Source organism: Gadus chalcogrammus, chromosome 1 (assembly GCF_026213295.1).
Source record: "Gadus chalcogrammus isolate NIFS_2021 chromosome 1, NIFS_Gcha_1.0, whole genome shotgun sequence".
In the NCBI taxonomy this organism is placed as follows: Eukaryota; Metazoa; Chordata; class Actinopteri; order Gadiformes; family Gadidae; genus Gadus; species Gadus chalcogrammus.
Window position 1 is genome coordinate 15919626 of NC_079412.1, and position 14226 is coordinate 15933851.

At 43.4% G+C, this 14226-nt stretch overlaps 3 protein-coding genes across 4 annotated transcripts; 1 reads left to right on the top strand and 2 right to left on the bottom strand.

Moving 5' to 3' along the window:
• Window positions 1–141: 141 nt before the first annotated feature.
• On the top strand, window positions 142–8006 carry si:ch211-150o23.3 (uncharacterized). The gene is made up of 8 exons (XM_056591865.1): window positions 142–527; window positions 772–810; window positions 910–1224; window positions 1974–2282; window positions 2717–3031; window positions 3428–3577; window positions 3696–3770; window positions 4178–8006. Exons 1-7 carry the CDS (start codon window positions 494–496, stop codon window positions 3737–3739), a joined length of 1206 nt encoding a protein of 401 aa, XP_056447840.1. The 5' UTR covers window positions 142–493; the 3' UTR covers window positions 3740–3770; window positions 4178–8006.
• Window positions 4387–7936, bottom strand: emd (emerin). The gene is made up of 7 exons (XM_056591877.1): window positions 7695–7936; window positions 7504–7602; window positions 6908–6942; window positions 6789–6814; window positions 6623–6676; window positions 6489–6545; window positions 4387–5995 (listed from the first exon to the last, which is right to left on the bottom strand). The coding sequence occupies exons 1-7, from the start codon at window positions 7774–7776 to the stop codon at window positions 5785–5787; spliced, it is 564 nt and encodes a 187-aa protein (XP_056447852.1). The 5' UTR covers window positions 7777–7936; the 3' UTR covers window positions 4387–5784.
• Window positions 8007–8132: 126 nt separating the features above from the next.
• LOC130383921 (deoxyribonuclease gamma-like) lies at window positions 8133–14160 on the bottom strand. 2 transcript variants are annotated; one of them, XM_056591851.1, is made up of 9 exons: window positions 14017–14160; window positions 13801–13889; window positions 13523–13609; window positions 13310–13431; window positions 13068–13180; window positions 12750–12907; window positions 12490–12586; window positions 11674–12052; window positions 11035–11188 (listed from the first exon to the last, which is right to left on the bottom strand). In XM_056591851.1, exons 1-8 carry the CDS (start codon window positions 14158–14160, stop codon window positions 11972–11974), a joined length of 891 nt encoding a protein of 296 aa, XP_056447826.1. In that variant the 3' UTR covers window positions 11035–11188; window positions 11674–11971. The 2 variants fall into 2 exon arrangements, with proteins under 2 accessions (XP_056447816.1, XP_056447826.1); XM_056591841.1 differs by lacking the exons at window positions 12490–12586; window positions 12750–12907; window positions 13068–13180; ... (2 more) ...; window positions 13801–13889; window positions 14017–14160 and adding exons at window positions 8133–8768; window positions 8902–8973; window positions 9083–9137; window positions 9242–9308 and having other exon boundaries at window positions 9404–11188; window positions 11674–11760; window positions 11892–11980.
• Window positions 14161–14226: the final 66 nt, after the last annotated feature.

Below are 14226 nucleotides of genomic sequence, written 5' to 3' on the forward strand. Positions count from 1 at the left end.
GGGGAACGGTTTTAACACGTCAGGGCAAAACGTTTGTCTATGACTGTGGTGACGTAAGCACGACATCTCCCCCCCCCCCCCCCCCCAAACACACACACACACACACACACACACACACACACACACACACACACACACACACACACACACACACACACACACACACACACACACACACACACACACACACACACACGGTATGTAGCAAATAACAACACAACATTCCTGTTCGACTTTAGCTCGTACTTTTCTCAAAACAACAAGTACACGTCCGTGAAGTCAGCTTTAATATCGTTTCACCGTCACGCCTTTCAGAATGCTATGAACCAGCTCGTCCGCTTTGATCCGTCCTGTGCTTGTTGCCAGCCTTGTCTGATAATTCAGTATAGCAGACAAGCTAATGTCGTGTGCGGAGAGAGCGAACCAACGCCTGCCTGCGTCCGCGTCGGTGTCGGCATCCTACCCACACCGACGTCTCATGGAAGGTTAGAAGATGCTCCGGATTTTCCAGCTCATCTTTTTACTAGGTAAGTAGCCAACGCGATTTCCTAAATAACCATGCTGCACATGGCGGGGTGATAAGGTAGCTAACGTCCTCAGTCGTTACGCATTTTGCGCATTCGTTACTTAAGTTAACTTCTGTCACCGCCTGTAGGATGTGCGACCCTTTGGGCCATTCGGTTTTTGACCTTGTGCTTGTGTATGACTCTTTATGTTTAATTTGTGTCACTACTAATTTTCATGTTTCAACCATTGAATCGACTCTCACAGGCAGTTTGCATGTTCAGCTGAATGGAGTTGGGGCTTTTGGTAAGAGTTGGACACAATCTGTGGGGAAAAAAAGAGACCATAATTTCTCATGTTTTTACCTACTGCTTGAGTGTTAACTGCACATTTTAACCATAACAGATGGACCTCATATAAGGCTATTGGATGGAGACAACGAGTGCTCAGGGAGAGTCGAGGTACTTCGCCACAACCAGTGGGGGACGGTTTGCGACCATGGCTGGGACCTAAGGGAGGCTGATGTGGTGTGCCTGGATTTGGGCTGTGGCTTGGCCGAATCTGCCCTTCACGGGGCAGCATACGGGCAAGGCAGCGGGGAGATCTGGCTTCGTCATGTCCAGTGCTCGGGCCACGAGGCCAGCCTGATGCGCTGTGCCACTGTCCTCCACAGTGACCCCCACTGCACCCACCTGAACGATGCCGGTGTCAAATGCTCAGGTGAAAAGTACTTCTCTTCAAAAGCATCTGCTGGATGTCATTGATATCCAGCTAGGACTTCCTGTTCTTGATTTTGATTTCTGCTCATTGGAACGAAACATGCTGATCAACAAATATAACCTTCTCACAGAGGTGCAGAGCTGGTTTTAAGTATTTGGGTGCAAGTCCAAGTCAAGTCTTAATAGTAAAAGTGGACACTGATACATCTGCAATGAGTGTTACAGATTCCCCCCCAAAAAAATGGATTACTTTAATAACTGTGAGACTACTTAGAAATGGATTGTTTAAATTGTTTTTAATTAGAATATAGGACAAGAATGGCCAATTTAATCCAGAAGATTAAGTCAGTAATGCAGAATAAAACCTACCCCATGGCCTGAAGTTATCTTTTCAGTCCCCAGTCTCAGTGGCTCTCCCCCAGCCAGACTAGCTTCTTACCAGACATCCTCTGTGTGAAATTAAATCAAAGATGAAAGACGCCGGAAAAGCACAAGCAGGGTTGTGGTTGCGAGATCCAGGCCTACATTACAACCCTCATACAAAAAGTTTCAGGTCACAAGATTGAATATGATGAGAACAGATTATGATTTGATTCAAATATATAGATAGGTTTAAAACTATTTGATGAGTAGCCTTATCGTTTGATGGACTGAGTGAGAAAGGTATTGCATAATGTATCTCTATAGCTCAGATATTCACCCTCTGAGCGTGTGAGTCTTTGCTCAAACTTCTCCTCACATCCCCTCCAGGGACCCTGCTGATGCCGTCGCTGTCCCTGCTGTCCCCAAACGCTGTGTTTGTTGCCGGCGAGGCCGTGCGCTTTAGCTGCACGGTGCTCCTGGGACACCACCTCAGCGACTTCCACCTGTACAAGCAGGGCGTGTCCACGCCACTGGTGACCCAGCGAGTGGACCAGTTCCAGACCCGCGTGGAGCTCACCCTGACTGACCTGGAGACCTTCCACCAGGGCAGCTACAGCTGTGTGTACCGGATCAGGGGCAGCTCCCCCTCCCAGCTCCTCGCCTCTCCCCCCAGCAACTCCATCAACATCACCGTGGGTAAGTCGTGCTGGCTGGTGTGTGTCCCCATCGCCCCCCCCACCACCCGTTCGAAAGCTTGTTTAAGTCTGAAAGGATCAGGGCGCTTTTGGATGTGCAGAAAGAGATGTCATCGGTATATATCAACCTCTTTACAGTAAGATAACAAGGATACTAGATTTGACTCAACCACGCTGTAAGATTTATGTGGTCCAATTCCCCTGAGAAAAGAGCCGTCAATGTGCAGTACTGCAGATATCCATCTATGAAGATTTATAGCGCAGTCGGAGCCAACCTACAAATTACCTCCAACGTGGATTTATCGATCCAGAATGGCTCCTGTAAAACCGCCAAAACACAATGCTGAACTCTAGCTTTTCCAAAGTGTTGTGTACGGCCCTTAGTGTTCCCAGAAAACTGAAGTCTGTCTGTCTTCCTTTCTGGACGTTGCTTAGTGGAGCTGCTGACTCCCCAGCACTGGTACAACACGTCGACGGAGGCCCCCGTGGGCTCGGTGATCAAGGGCCAGGGCTTCAACATCACCTGCGTCACCAAGCAGCAGTACCCAGGGGCCTCCTTCCAGCTGCGCCTTAGCCGGTCCAACGGGACCGTGCGCCAGTCGCTGCCCGCGCTCACGCCCGCCGTCACCTTCACCTTCTCCAGCGCCCAGAGCTCCAACGAGGGCTACTACTACTGCCTGTACCGCGTCCAGCTGGGGGGCCGCACCTTCATATCCAGGGAGAGCCAGCCCCTGCCCATAGCCGTCAGAGGTAAGTGAGGGCCACAGGTCCGGGGAGGGGTTCTAGGTTGTGTGATGGATTGAGAGGGGAGCTATGGATGGTGTTTCTGGGTTTTATTACACAAAATTGTTGACTATATGTTAGTTCTTGTGGTTAACCTTGTCTGTAAGAAAAAAAAGAATGCCTCAAAGCGGTCATGTCAAGGGTCACCCCTTTTGCGCTGTTGGTTGAAAGACGACAGCACACTTTAAAATATGCATAAACTGTGGTTCTTTGGCTGGAGGGACACACTTATATACGGGGGAGCTTGATTTAAAACAAGTCAATTTTAGTGTTGATTAGTGTTTTTAACACTAATCAGTGTTGTCACCAATCATGTATTTGTTAATAGCTTGGTTATGTGTTGGCTTGTCCTGTCCTTCCCAGATCCTGACCCAGTGCTGAGTCCTATGGTAATCAGTTGGTTGGTGTCGGGCCTGACGTTTGTCGTCGCGCTCATCATTATCATCATCGTGGCCAAGGTCCTATGCCAAAGGGAGGAGAAGCCGTCTGAGCTGGAGAGGGAGACGAGGACCTGTGAGTTGTTTTGGAAGCTAATCTACTCTTCATCCTGTCAATCTAATGTAGAGTTTAGGTTAATCTATCGATTGAACTGTGAGTTCAGGAATGTGTTCTTTATCTGTTTCTCCTGCAGGTGTGGACAACACTTACGTTGCCTTATCAATCAACAAGATATGACGAGCATTGCAAAGGGTGAATACATCCCAAGGTATAGGATATATCAATACATTGATTAATCTTTCGGTTTTATACCACCAAAATGTAGTTGTAATTTGAGGCATGCTGCATTTTGTAAGTTTTCGTCAGCTAAACATGAGAATAGATGTATTATTTTTAATACATTTTGCGCTTTGAATTATGTTGAATCGTTAAATTAAAATCAGTTCAGTGCCAGCATTATATGGTCAGCCAGTTATTTTAAAATAGTGACTGCAAAAAAATGTTGTGGCTATGTGTTAAGCTATGATGCTAGCAATATACATTTTGTGTTTGCCGTTCCTGTTCCACGCATTTGTATCATTTATTTGTATCAATTTTCAAACAGTTTAGGAAAACCAGGTGGAAGGAGGATATAATGGCATACTATTGGTCGATAATTTCCCCCATTTTTTTCAGTCTGGCAAGACCTTGGAGCTGGCGAATGGCTTTGATGGATCCTTAGTTAAACAGAACATGTGCATTGTACTCCAGTGGTCGACTGGCATTTTGATGATGGCAAAGGCTTTGATGTTGTAGCTTCAAAGTTGAGCCCCCTTGTGGAATGGCTGCTGGGAAGTGTGCGGTTATTGATGAGGCCAGAGCAAACTCCAAAGAGCTGCACAGCGATAGGTAGACCCCGCTCTACCCCCACAACCCCTCTTTAAAGTACTAAAAGCAGTTTGAGGATGGGACGTTAAGTAAGACCAGATGTACCGTCATGCTGAACACTAACCACAACTATGTTAAACAAACGACACACTTTGTGGATAAATTGGAAAGGACAGCGGGTGTGGTGGCAGTTTCACTGTAGTATGTTCGGACCTCCTGTATTATATCATGGATATAGAAGACCTACCAAGGATGCAAGGAATTTAGAAATGAAGTCCACATTGAACTCGTACTAGACTTCAGATTCACTCAGGCTATTGCTGTAATCCCATGTTTAAATGTGCAGAATGGTAATAGCGACTTGAATGAACCTGCAAAGAATGTGTTCCTCAGGTGTCCATGTGTAGTTTGTATGTACACAGGGTGTCCAACGTTTTATTTATTTTTACTAAGTAACACTAACAAGCTCCACTACGCCCATGTCTTATCTCCTACAGATAAATGATCCTTAAAGGATTAGACGTTTTCTAGTTTAAGTAGTGAGACGACCCCTATTATTCTAGTCCTTTAGCAATAAGTGTGTAAATAAACAGTATCGTCAACTGTACCGCTCCGTGTATTGGGAGCCACTGGTGTTAAACAGGTTTTATATTTCAGAGATACAGGTTTGACTGTTAAATCCGCCGATAATGCTGTATTGTATATTTCATTTTGGCAACTAAGGTGGCAACTGAGCAAGCTGAATATTAAATGAAGTACGCTATTGTTTGCCCTTCGTAGTAGGTTTTTTCCACATTCGATTTGGTATGAAGGTGATGGAATTGTTTTTTTAACTTAAAATGACAACTGCATTTTATAGGGTTGATCAAATTTATTTTAAATAATGTAAAGTATTAGATGCAGTGAATAACAACAATGGTCAGGAAATACAACATGGAATACGCAGTACAAATGCTAATTTCGGAAGGAAGTGACAGGCTCTCTTATACAAGTGTCAAATGTAACAGATTCTGCCACCAGAAGCTTCTACTAAATGTTTCTAATGCCTTCTAAAACGCTTTATTTATTTATTCAAAAAATCCCCAACTAAATGCTAACATTTCAGCAGTCATACAATACAATTTCTGTTCTTGACAGTTCGGTCATTTATGTACATAGATGGAAAACAACACGACTGATCGAAATATTTTGTTCTTGCCACGGCCCCAGGGTTAATCAATATGGACTGAAGAAACTGTACATAAATAATAAAGCAAATCTGTGCTTTATACTATAGTGTTGCTTTGGAAAAATAGTTTTTAGACTGGCAAAGTACATATTCCTCGTTTAGAGGGATTGGATTTATTCCATACTTTTGAAAAAGTATTAAAAAGGTGAATGAAACACTGCATTCCCCATTAAAATCCAGAGGGAATTTACTTTACTTGTTTAAAAGGCTCACTATGTGTGGACTCCATGTTGCAAATCACAAAGTACAGAAACACTGCAACAATCAGAAAGACCAGAAACTGTACCCAAAGTGGAATGAGGCGATGAGACTTCTCCTCCGGAACGGGCACGCTACATTTCACTGGGGTGGCGTTTGAGTAGGACGCAGTGCTGTAAGTCAAAGGTGTGTCGTAGTGCCTAAAAAAACAATTATATTTTACCTCAAAGCATTATAAAAAGGATTTCTGAAGAACTTTTCAGTGTAAAACAGTGCGCATGTGCACGGGTTGGCAGACAAACATGTACATGGCTTCTACTGTGTTCATTAAAGCAGTCAGAACTCATTGCTACAATGTACTGACATTCCACAACATTTGCTAATGCATCTTTGTTCGGTGCCTTTGTGAAATGAGAATGGGAAGATTTGTTTACATACATGAGGACTCTAGGTACATTGAAGTGATTAACAATGATGACTATTGCAACAAGATTGTGCCCATTTTTAAAGATCCTTTAAGACCACAGCAGCAGTCTTCAGCACCAATCAATTATGACTTAATGCCAAACCCATTCTGATACTTTTGGTTGCTTCATTGGTGAATGCCACAATCCCAAAAAAAATATGTAGGACTTGTCCTTTGAAGAGACAAACCTTAAAGTAAATTCAAATGGAAAATTAGTTAGTACTTACTTGTCAACAACATCTGGACTCCTGTAGACCTCAGACCTTGATCGTAAGTAGGGATTTCTAAAAGGGGAATAAAAAAACATAGTTTTTGTTGTGTTCTGTGAAATATGAAGAAATGCAGTACACTGATAACTTACGCATCCTGAAGGTTCCTTTGAGCGTACTCCTGGCCTGAATGAGAGTATTGTTCCCTGATTGGAAATGACATGTTATCTTTAAGAGTTCAGATAAGCGTGTTTCAGTTGCCGTTATAGTAAGTAAATGTGAGGTTATAGAATTATTTCATGTAATTTTGAATCTTACCTGTCTCCATAGCCTTCACTCATAGACTGAAGAAAATAAAACAGGGCGTAAAGGAACAATTGATACATGATGTATTTTAGATACATATGATAAAGTCGATCATGTTTTAGGATACTTACAGGTGACCTATAGCTCAAATAGGTAACTTCTTCCTCTGAAATTAGAACAACAAAAATAGATAAGATCCGATCGTTTTTTCTTGTAATGCCTTGCTCTGAAGAGTTATTACTGTGGAATAACTTCCAAAGACCTAACATTTAGGAAGTGATCAAGCCAGCCAGGTGTAGACAATGAGGTAGAATGAGGATGTTTGAATATGACAATATTCCCCACGGGAGTTCTCCTCTGTGCGGCCCTGTTAGTTTGTCCACCCAGGGTGAAACCCATGTTGAAATTGAAAGACTGTGACAATGTTTTCCCAACACTTTTTTTTTACGTTAATAATGAGACCTCTATTCACCATGATACCTAAAAAACATGGGGTGTTAGGTATCATGGTGAATATAGGTCGCATTATTAACATTATTTTCTCATAACGAGCATCAAATAGGAGCCGGGGAATGTTGGTTAATGTTTACACAAACTGTTTTTTTATGGATTAATCTCGGATAAACTCCGAACTCAGGAAGCTGGTGAAACATAACGCTTGCTATCTACCTTGTATGTACATGGAGATATTGCCATATGGACATGGGTCTAGTAGTAACTTTCTTACCCTCTTCTCTGTAGAAGGTTTTGTCGGAGGATGGTTTTGCCTTTCCCTTATTACCCATGGCCTGTTGTATCTTCTTTTCGTACAGCGATCTGGTTGAATCTATTGTTAGGCGAAACAAAACAAATCAATTCCAATACTAATAAACCACTCCATAACGTAAACTCCATATCAACATTAGGGATTGTACTGACCCACAATCGGTCCGTGCTTTATTCCATATTCATCAAGAAGTGCGCTTATTTCTTGGTCGGATTTGTTGCTCAGCGTGGACATGGTGTTGTTTTGAGTTCCTTAAACAGGCTAACTTTGGTCAAACAGCGCGTGAAATGTACACAAACTACGATATTATACATCCACAATCTACTAAGACGAAACCAACTATTTTGGTGCCTAACTATGAAATATAGAGTATGTTTGTTTCACTCGATGGACAAGGGCAGTTCCCGCTTTGGTTCCCTAATCTAAATAAGTAACTCCACCCATCTTGGCAACGGCTGTTAAAAGTACACCAAACGCGCGCACCCAGGCGCCACAGATGACTCACACGCGGCAGTTCCGTTTCCTTTTGGCGGTGATGGTTTTCGTTTTGAAGCTTGAGCAGCGATGCAGGGGCGCCGCCCATGGCCATAGTTTGTCCTGGATCTTTTTTTTTGTTGACAAAATAGCTCCGGAACTATTCATCTGTCATATATCTTGCATTGTATCCCTCGATCTTTAAAAAAAAATAATAAGAAAATTATCTTGATCAAGGAACAAAACTATGGATCCTCCTGTGTGTGTGTGTGTGTGTGTGTGTGTGTGTGTGTGTGTGTGTGTGTGTGTGTGTGTGTGTGTGTGTGTGTGTGTGTGTGTGTGTGTGTGTGTGTGTGTGTGTGTGTGTGTCTGAGAAATTATTTAATTTCAACAGCTACAAGCGCTGAGTCCTCGACTGTAAGTTGAAAAGCTAATATACGTAACGGTTCCACTAATTGTATTGTTTGCAAATTATAAACCAGGCAACACATGGCCTCCGTCTTGAATCCCTCCATGGCTCTAAACTGTCATTCACAGATTTACATTTCTTTGTGAAATACAAATTTATTAATGGAATTTACTTTGGACAAGCCATCAAGCAATGTTTCACATGAATAAAGAAGGTAGGCATATTATCCCTTGAAAAGAGGGAGTCCAAGGAAGTCAGTCTCATCCATAGTCCACCAGAACACCAGCAGGCCAGCCCCCATCACCAGGAACATCTTGAGGATGGATTTCATCAACCCAAGACCCTACGAGGTTAATGAAAGATATATCTTCATAGGCGAAGCCAATCAAATATTACATCTATTTGATTGATTCTTTATGTACTTCTTTGTACTTTACCACAAATCAATTCAATTTAAGAACTTTTAAAGCACTTACAGTCTCTGGTACCACATCGCGGTTGAGTTGTAGATTTGAGTTCAATGTGGGTGTATCATTTTCTCTCTTCCCCTAAAAACATAGAATTGCTGTACTGTTTGCATGTGCATAATATGCATTCTGAGGACGCAGATGTTCAAATTGTGCTTGACATCCTTTCAGGTAATAATAGTCCTCTTACGTTGTATTCAGGGATCATCTCTTCCTCTGCCTCAGTAGAACTGTCCAATAAATCCCTGCCATTACAGAAAAGTTGGTAGACATTAGTTCAGATCTACATGTGGCAGTCGGTTTGACCATCATGAGCCAATTTTGCATAAGAGAAATGAATGACACTTACGCCTCACTATCATAGTGAAAGACTTGAGGCAACAGATCCATGCAAAAGTGTACTTTTGTCTTCCTGCCTACACAGCGATCAAAACACGACCAAATTAAAATCCAAGGTTAACTTATTATCTTGGTGTTTAGGTCCTTATTTAAAGACTGTCTACATGCTCACCTTCTTGATCCATTTCCCCATCGCTTTCATTGTAAAACTTGTAGAAAGCCTGGATTCTCTCCTGTTCGTCTTCCCAATTCCTGCTGTCTTCATACTCGTCTCCATCATATCCGAGCTCAGCAATTCCCGAAGCCAAGGACAACAAGGTGCTGGGGCGTATGTCACCCTGAATGTCTGTGTTGAAGGGGTCTTTTGAGGCCCCCTTGGCAGGCTCTGCAGTTTCAAGTGAAGACTGTGAGTTCTGCTTGCCTCTGTCTTCTGTGTTTAACATGGACTCTTGAGAGAACCCAGGCATTTTTGCCCACATGTTGTCCTCGCCACCAGTCGGTGACTCCCATGTGGTGTCGATCTTTGTCAGAGATGAGTCTTCAGAGACTGTCCTCATCTCGACATGGTGTTTCTGTAATGGCGGTGGACTGAGTGCAGGAGCTGACTCATGCTGACTTAAATCATCTCTTTTGCATTCCCCATCAGTCTTGTTAGCTTGGATATCATCACTGTTGCTGATGATGTGTATTATTGGTGGTCTTGCGTCAAAGGTGGACTCTGTGGCACATGTATGGTCGTAGAAATGATGAAGATCTTTATCTGATGGAGAGCATGTGTTGGTTGCTCCAATTAGCTCTGCCTCATCTTGGGTATGATCTGCATTCTCTGGACACGTACCTATCTCCTCTCCAACATCAATCCAACATGGCAGCACAGTTCTTTGTGCATATGGAAGGGTTTTTGATTTGCATTTGTCGTCCGTTGCCCCAGCTGTGAAAGCCCTGCACTTTGCTTCTACAACTGTTTCGGTCCATCCAGAACCCAAATCCCGGTCTTCTTTATTGTCAATATTTCCTGTACCTAACAGTGTGGGCTCTGTCTCTCTATCAAGATGAGATGTCTCACTCGAGGCAGAAAGCACTGCATCCAGATTGCCTTTGCTTTCTTCATCTGCGGCCTCGTCTTTCCCCCAAGAAGAGATGTCTGGGGGGAACACGGCATCGGTCGCCCCAGCCCGTTGGTGGTCATCCCCAGTGAATTCCTTCCCTCTTTCAGTAGAGCCCTCCACCGTGTCCTCTCCAGACACGAGCTCCCCCAGACTTTGCACTAGGTCTCGTATAGGAAAATTAAGAACGTCCTCATCTCCGCACGGGCCTCCATCCTCTCGGGGAGACAGCATGGTGAGGAAGTTAGCTTTCTTCTCCTCCTTCTCTTTGTCTTTGTACATCGACTCATCCGACTCTGCACCCCTCTCGTTGGCGCTCTCTCGCTCTTCCTCCGGAAGAAAATCACCTTGTGTGTTCATCCAACTTTCATCTTGAGGTCCTTTCTGAAAATAGCCCATGTCCTCATCACTTTCGCTCCAACCTAGTTCCGCCTCATTCCTTACTTTGCTTCCGTCTGGGGCCAGAGGTTCTCCTGTAAAGGCCCTGTCCTCTTTATAGCCGTCCCAGAGCTTGTGGCTACGGCACATCGATGCCAGCCCCTCCTCTGGTTCCTCTGCCTCCTGTTCCTCGGCTGTCTTGCAGAGTTTTTTACCTGCGCTTTCAGCATCCTCTTCCAGGACCTCAGGGACAGCGGGCCGTCTGCTCATAGGGACTTCCTTTTCCTTCCAGTCTCCTTTGTCATCATATTCAGACATGTTTGTACCTTTTGTTTCCTGTGAGTAAGCACCCGTTTGTTCTGCTAAGTGTTTGCTGATGCAAAGCCTCGTCTACCGCAGTTTGGACTGGAGGATTCTCCTCGGAGGTATCTGTCCTGAATTGTTCTTCGATTGCAGGAACTCAAAGTCCAATTCTACAATGGAGAGAAGAGCTGTTTCTGTTACAACGTAATTTAAATGTCCCATAAATATATTGAGTTGTTAATAAAAGCATATTATGCATTTTATTACAGTCGTTCTTACTGGTCATCGTCCATTATGTTCTTCAATATTTGAAGAGTGATATTTTAAAGTCAAAAGTAGTAAAGTACATTTAAGACTGAAATGGAGGCATGTGGAATTAAATCATGTTTTTTTTTAAAAGGATAGGATATTTCTGATGCGCAGAGTGAACCCAGCAAAGTGGAGGTAATGCCACTTCTGTTGCTAATTCAAGTCACTTCCTGTCGAAACAAACCCAAGTATAAACTTGCACTTTAGATGAGAAAGAATGGCTGAGAAAATAACCAACCAACCAACAATCATCAACAAGTAGAAAAAGACAAACATAGGACTGTAGTATCATAATTGGAAATGCACTTATATAAAAGTGGAGTCGTAAAAGTTCCTTTGTCTTTACCTTCAGCCGTGTCACAGAGTATCGTCAGCTTTCATGTGGTGTGGTTTCAGATGCACAACATAAACTCCAGCACTCACTTCCGCCACACTGTAACAAGTGATGTTTATTTGCCTCTGAGTACAACCGACTGTTACCATTCCATCATTATGTTGCTGTTGTTGGCATGGCCACTATATTTAAGAACAAATATTTCAAATAAATTGATCAAATATGTATACTAAATGTGTTCATCCAGTAAAACAGAAGGGGTCGAGTGGAAAGGGAGAGCTGGCTGCTGAGGATGATTGTCCTGTCTGGTCTATAATTCATTACGCAGCCTGTAGCGGTGGTTGGGTTTCAGGTCCACCTCAACCGGGAAGTGATCACTGACCTCCAGAGCCTTCAAACCAATCAAAAGAAAATGGTGTCATTGTTTACATTCAAAAGAAGGGCTCTAGACTCTCATCCCACCAAAAAACAAACACACACACACACACACACACACACACACACACACACACACACACACACACACACACACACACACACACACACACACACACACACACACACACACACACACACACACACACACACACATTGTACCTCCCCAAAACACACACGCACAAAAACACTGAATTTCCCCCAAAAAAAACATTCAACGGACCTCCCTAAACCACTCACGCACATACCTTTTCCTCCCTGTTAACAACTTTGCTTCTTTAACCTGTGTGTGTGTGTGTGTGTGTGTGTGTGTGTGTGTGTGTGTGTGTGTGTGTGTGTGTGTGTGTGTGTGTGTGTGTGTGTGTGTGTGTTAAATGAAAGAAGTTGAACTACCTCCTCCTCGCTCAGGTGGAACTCCTTTTTAAAGTTGAAAGGTTGAGCTGAGCCCGGGACAATGCCATGGAGGATCTCGCGTCCATGGACAACAATCCTGTCAGGAATTAAAATGGACATACTTATTTTCGTCCTAGTCTGAGATACTCCAAAAAAGTTATGGTGTCTCAAAAGACACAAATTCTACTTTTCTTCAACCGCCACTTATTCTATTTTAATAATAATATTGAACATGTTCGTTTAAGCTTAGCAGCGCTCACCTGTCGTAAGCACAGTGTGTCCTCTCCCTGACGGTGGTGTCCTGCTCGTCTCCGATCAGCCAGCTGAACTTGGGGTTGCTCCGCAGGCGCACCGCTCTCCAGCCCTTGATGGTGATGTAGCTGCATCCGGCGTTAAGGTCTCCTAGGATCACAACATTCTGGGGCAAAATAAACAGGAAATAGAGGGGAAATGACAGCCGATTAACTCCCAGTCGTACTCAGACTGGAACGGCCATTTAGGAAAAACAAATTTGAAAGACATTTTTTCTTTTTATAAAAATGATTTAAATGATTTAAAAAAGGTTTGCCTGAACTCACATCCATCTTCCACTTCTTGTAGATGTCCTTGAAGACAGTATACAGTTCATCTATCTCCTTCATGGCTGTTTTGGGGCTGGTGTGCTGACCAATCAGGATGAAATCCTTCACCACTAAGAAGGGAGTCATGATCAGTGCCTCACATCTCACACACCCCACCAAAACAATGCAACATGTTTTTCCTACTTCCTTCTAGTTCGATTTCCCCAAGCGTTCTGAAGAATTTTGAAAGGTCCTCTTACGCGTTGCAGGGGAGTGAAAGCGAACAATGAAAGGTTCTCTGGAGAAAACGTCTGTGTCGTTTGTGCCCTCTGCCTCCGTTTTGTGGTACTGATGATGGTCCTTCACCTGCAGCACGTTGTCTCTGAAGAGCGTTACAAACAACAGCAAGACGGCATGAGGTCTTTCAGTTGAAGAAGGGCTTCAGTCGTATCTGATGCGATGCAGGAGGCTACCTGTAAATGTAAACGTATTGCTCCTTGTATGTCTTCCTCCCCAGCCTCTTGCTCTCAATGTAGGCATAGGAATTGGATTTATCGAACCTGAAAACAGACAAACCGTTTAAAGTAACTCATATTGGCGGAGGGAGGATGGACAAGGACTAGAATATCAATGACAAAGATGAGCCAATAACAGTATCTTAGATTGGAGATGTGTACTCAATTTCTCTACCAGGTCCTTTGACACTGGAGCAACCTCTACACTTTAATGTAGAACAGATGTAATGTTGGACCTGTTGAGATCCTTGACCAGCCGGGGTATGGCTCCTCCTTTAGAGTCTCTGACCTCCTGAATCAGACACAGGTCACACCTGGCAAGGATCTTCAAAGGAAGAAAAAGATTAAACAACATTCCCATTCACCATTAAACCTTTTAAATGAATATATTCCTTTAATGTAGATTTCTCTTCAGTTCATGTAGGGAAATCTGAATTATGTATAAACCCTACCTTTATTAGAAGTCCCATGACCTTTTTGTTGTTGGCCTTGGCTTCCCCAAAGCTCTGAACGTTGAAGGCACACATTTTTAGGGAAGCTGCAACGTTCAACATGCACACCCCCAGGCAACAAAGCAGGAGGATTTGGCACTTCATTGTCTATAGTGGGAAAATACGGAAAACAAGAAACAATCATAATCCGCTTATCACCCATAACACTGT

Bases quoted from the DNA above. Each gene is read 5' to 3' on its own strand.
- emd (XM_056591877.1), bottom strand. From the start codon at position 7,776: ATGTCCACGCTGAGCAACAAATCCGACCAAGAAATAAGCGCACTTCTT. The intron at 6,815-6,907 runs GTAAGTATCCTA...TATTTTCTTCAG, and splicing joins ATTTGAGCTATAGGTCACCT to TCTATGAGTGAAGGCTATGG. The intron at 6,546-6,622 runs GTAAGTTATCAG...TTCCCCTTTTAG, and splicing joins CAAAGGAACCTTCAGGATGC to AAATCCCTACTTACGATCAA.
- si:ch211-150o23.3 (XM_056591865.1), top strand. From the start codon at position 494: ATGCTCCGGATTTTCCAGCTCATCTTTTTACTAG. The intron at 528-771 runs GTAAGTAGCCAA...CGACTCTCACAG, and splicing joins CCAGCTCATCTTTTTACTAG to GCAGTTTGCATGTTCAGCTG. The intron at 811-909 runs GTAAGAGTTGGA...TAACCATAACAG, and splicing joins GAATGGAGTTGGGGCTTTTG to ATGGACCTCATATAAGGCTA.
- LOC130383921 (XM_056591841.1), bottom strand. From the start codon at position 11,033: ATGTCTGAATATGATGACAAAGGAGACTGGAAGGAAAAGGAAGTCCCT. The intron at 8,974-9,082 runs GTAAGAGGACTA...CTATGTTTTTAG, and splicing joins AGATGATCCCTGAATACAAC to GGGAAGAGAGAAAATGATAC. The intron at 8,769-8,901 runs GTAAGTGCTTTA...TTAACCTCGTAG, and splicing joins GCGATGTGGTACCAGAGACT to GGTCTTGGGTTGATGAAATC.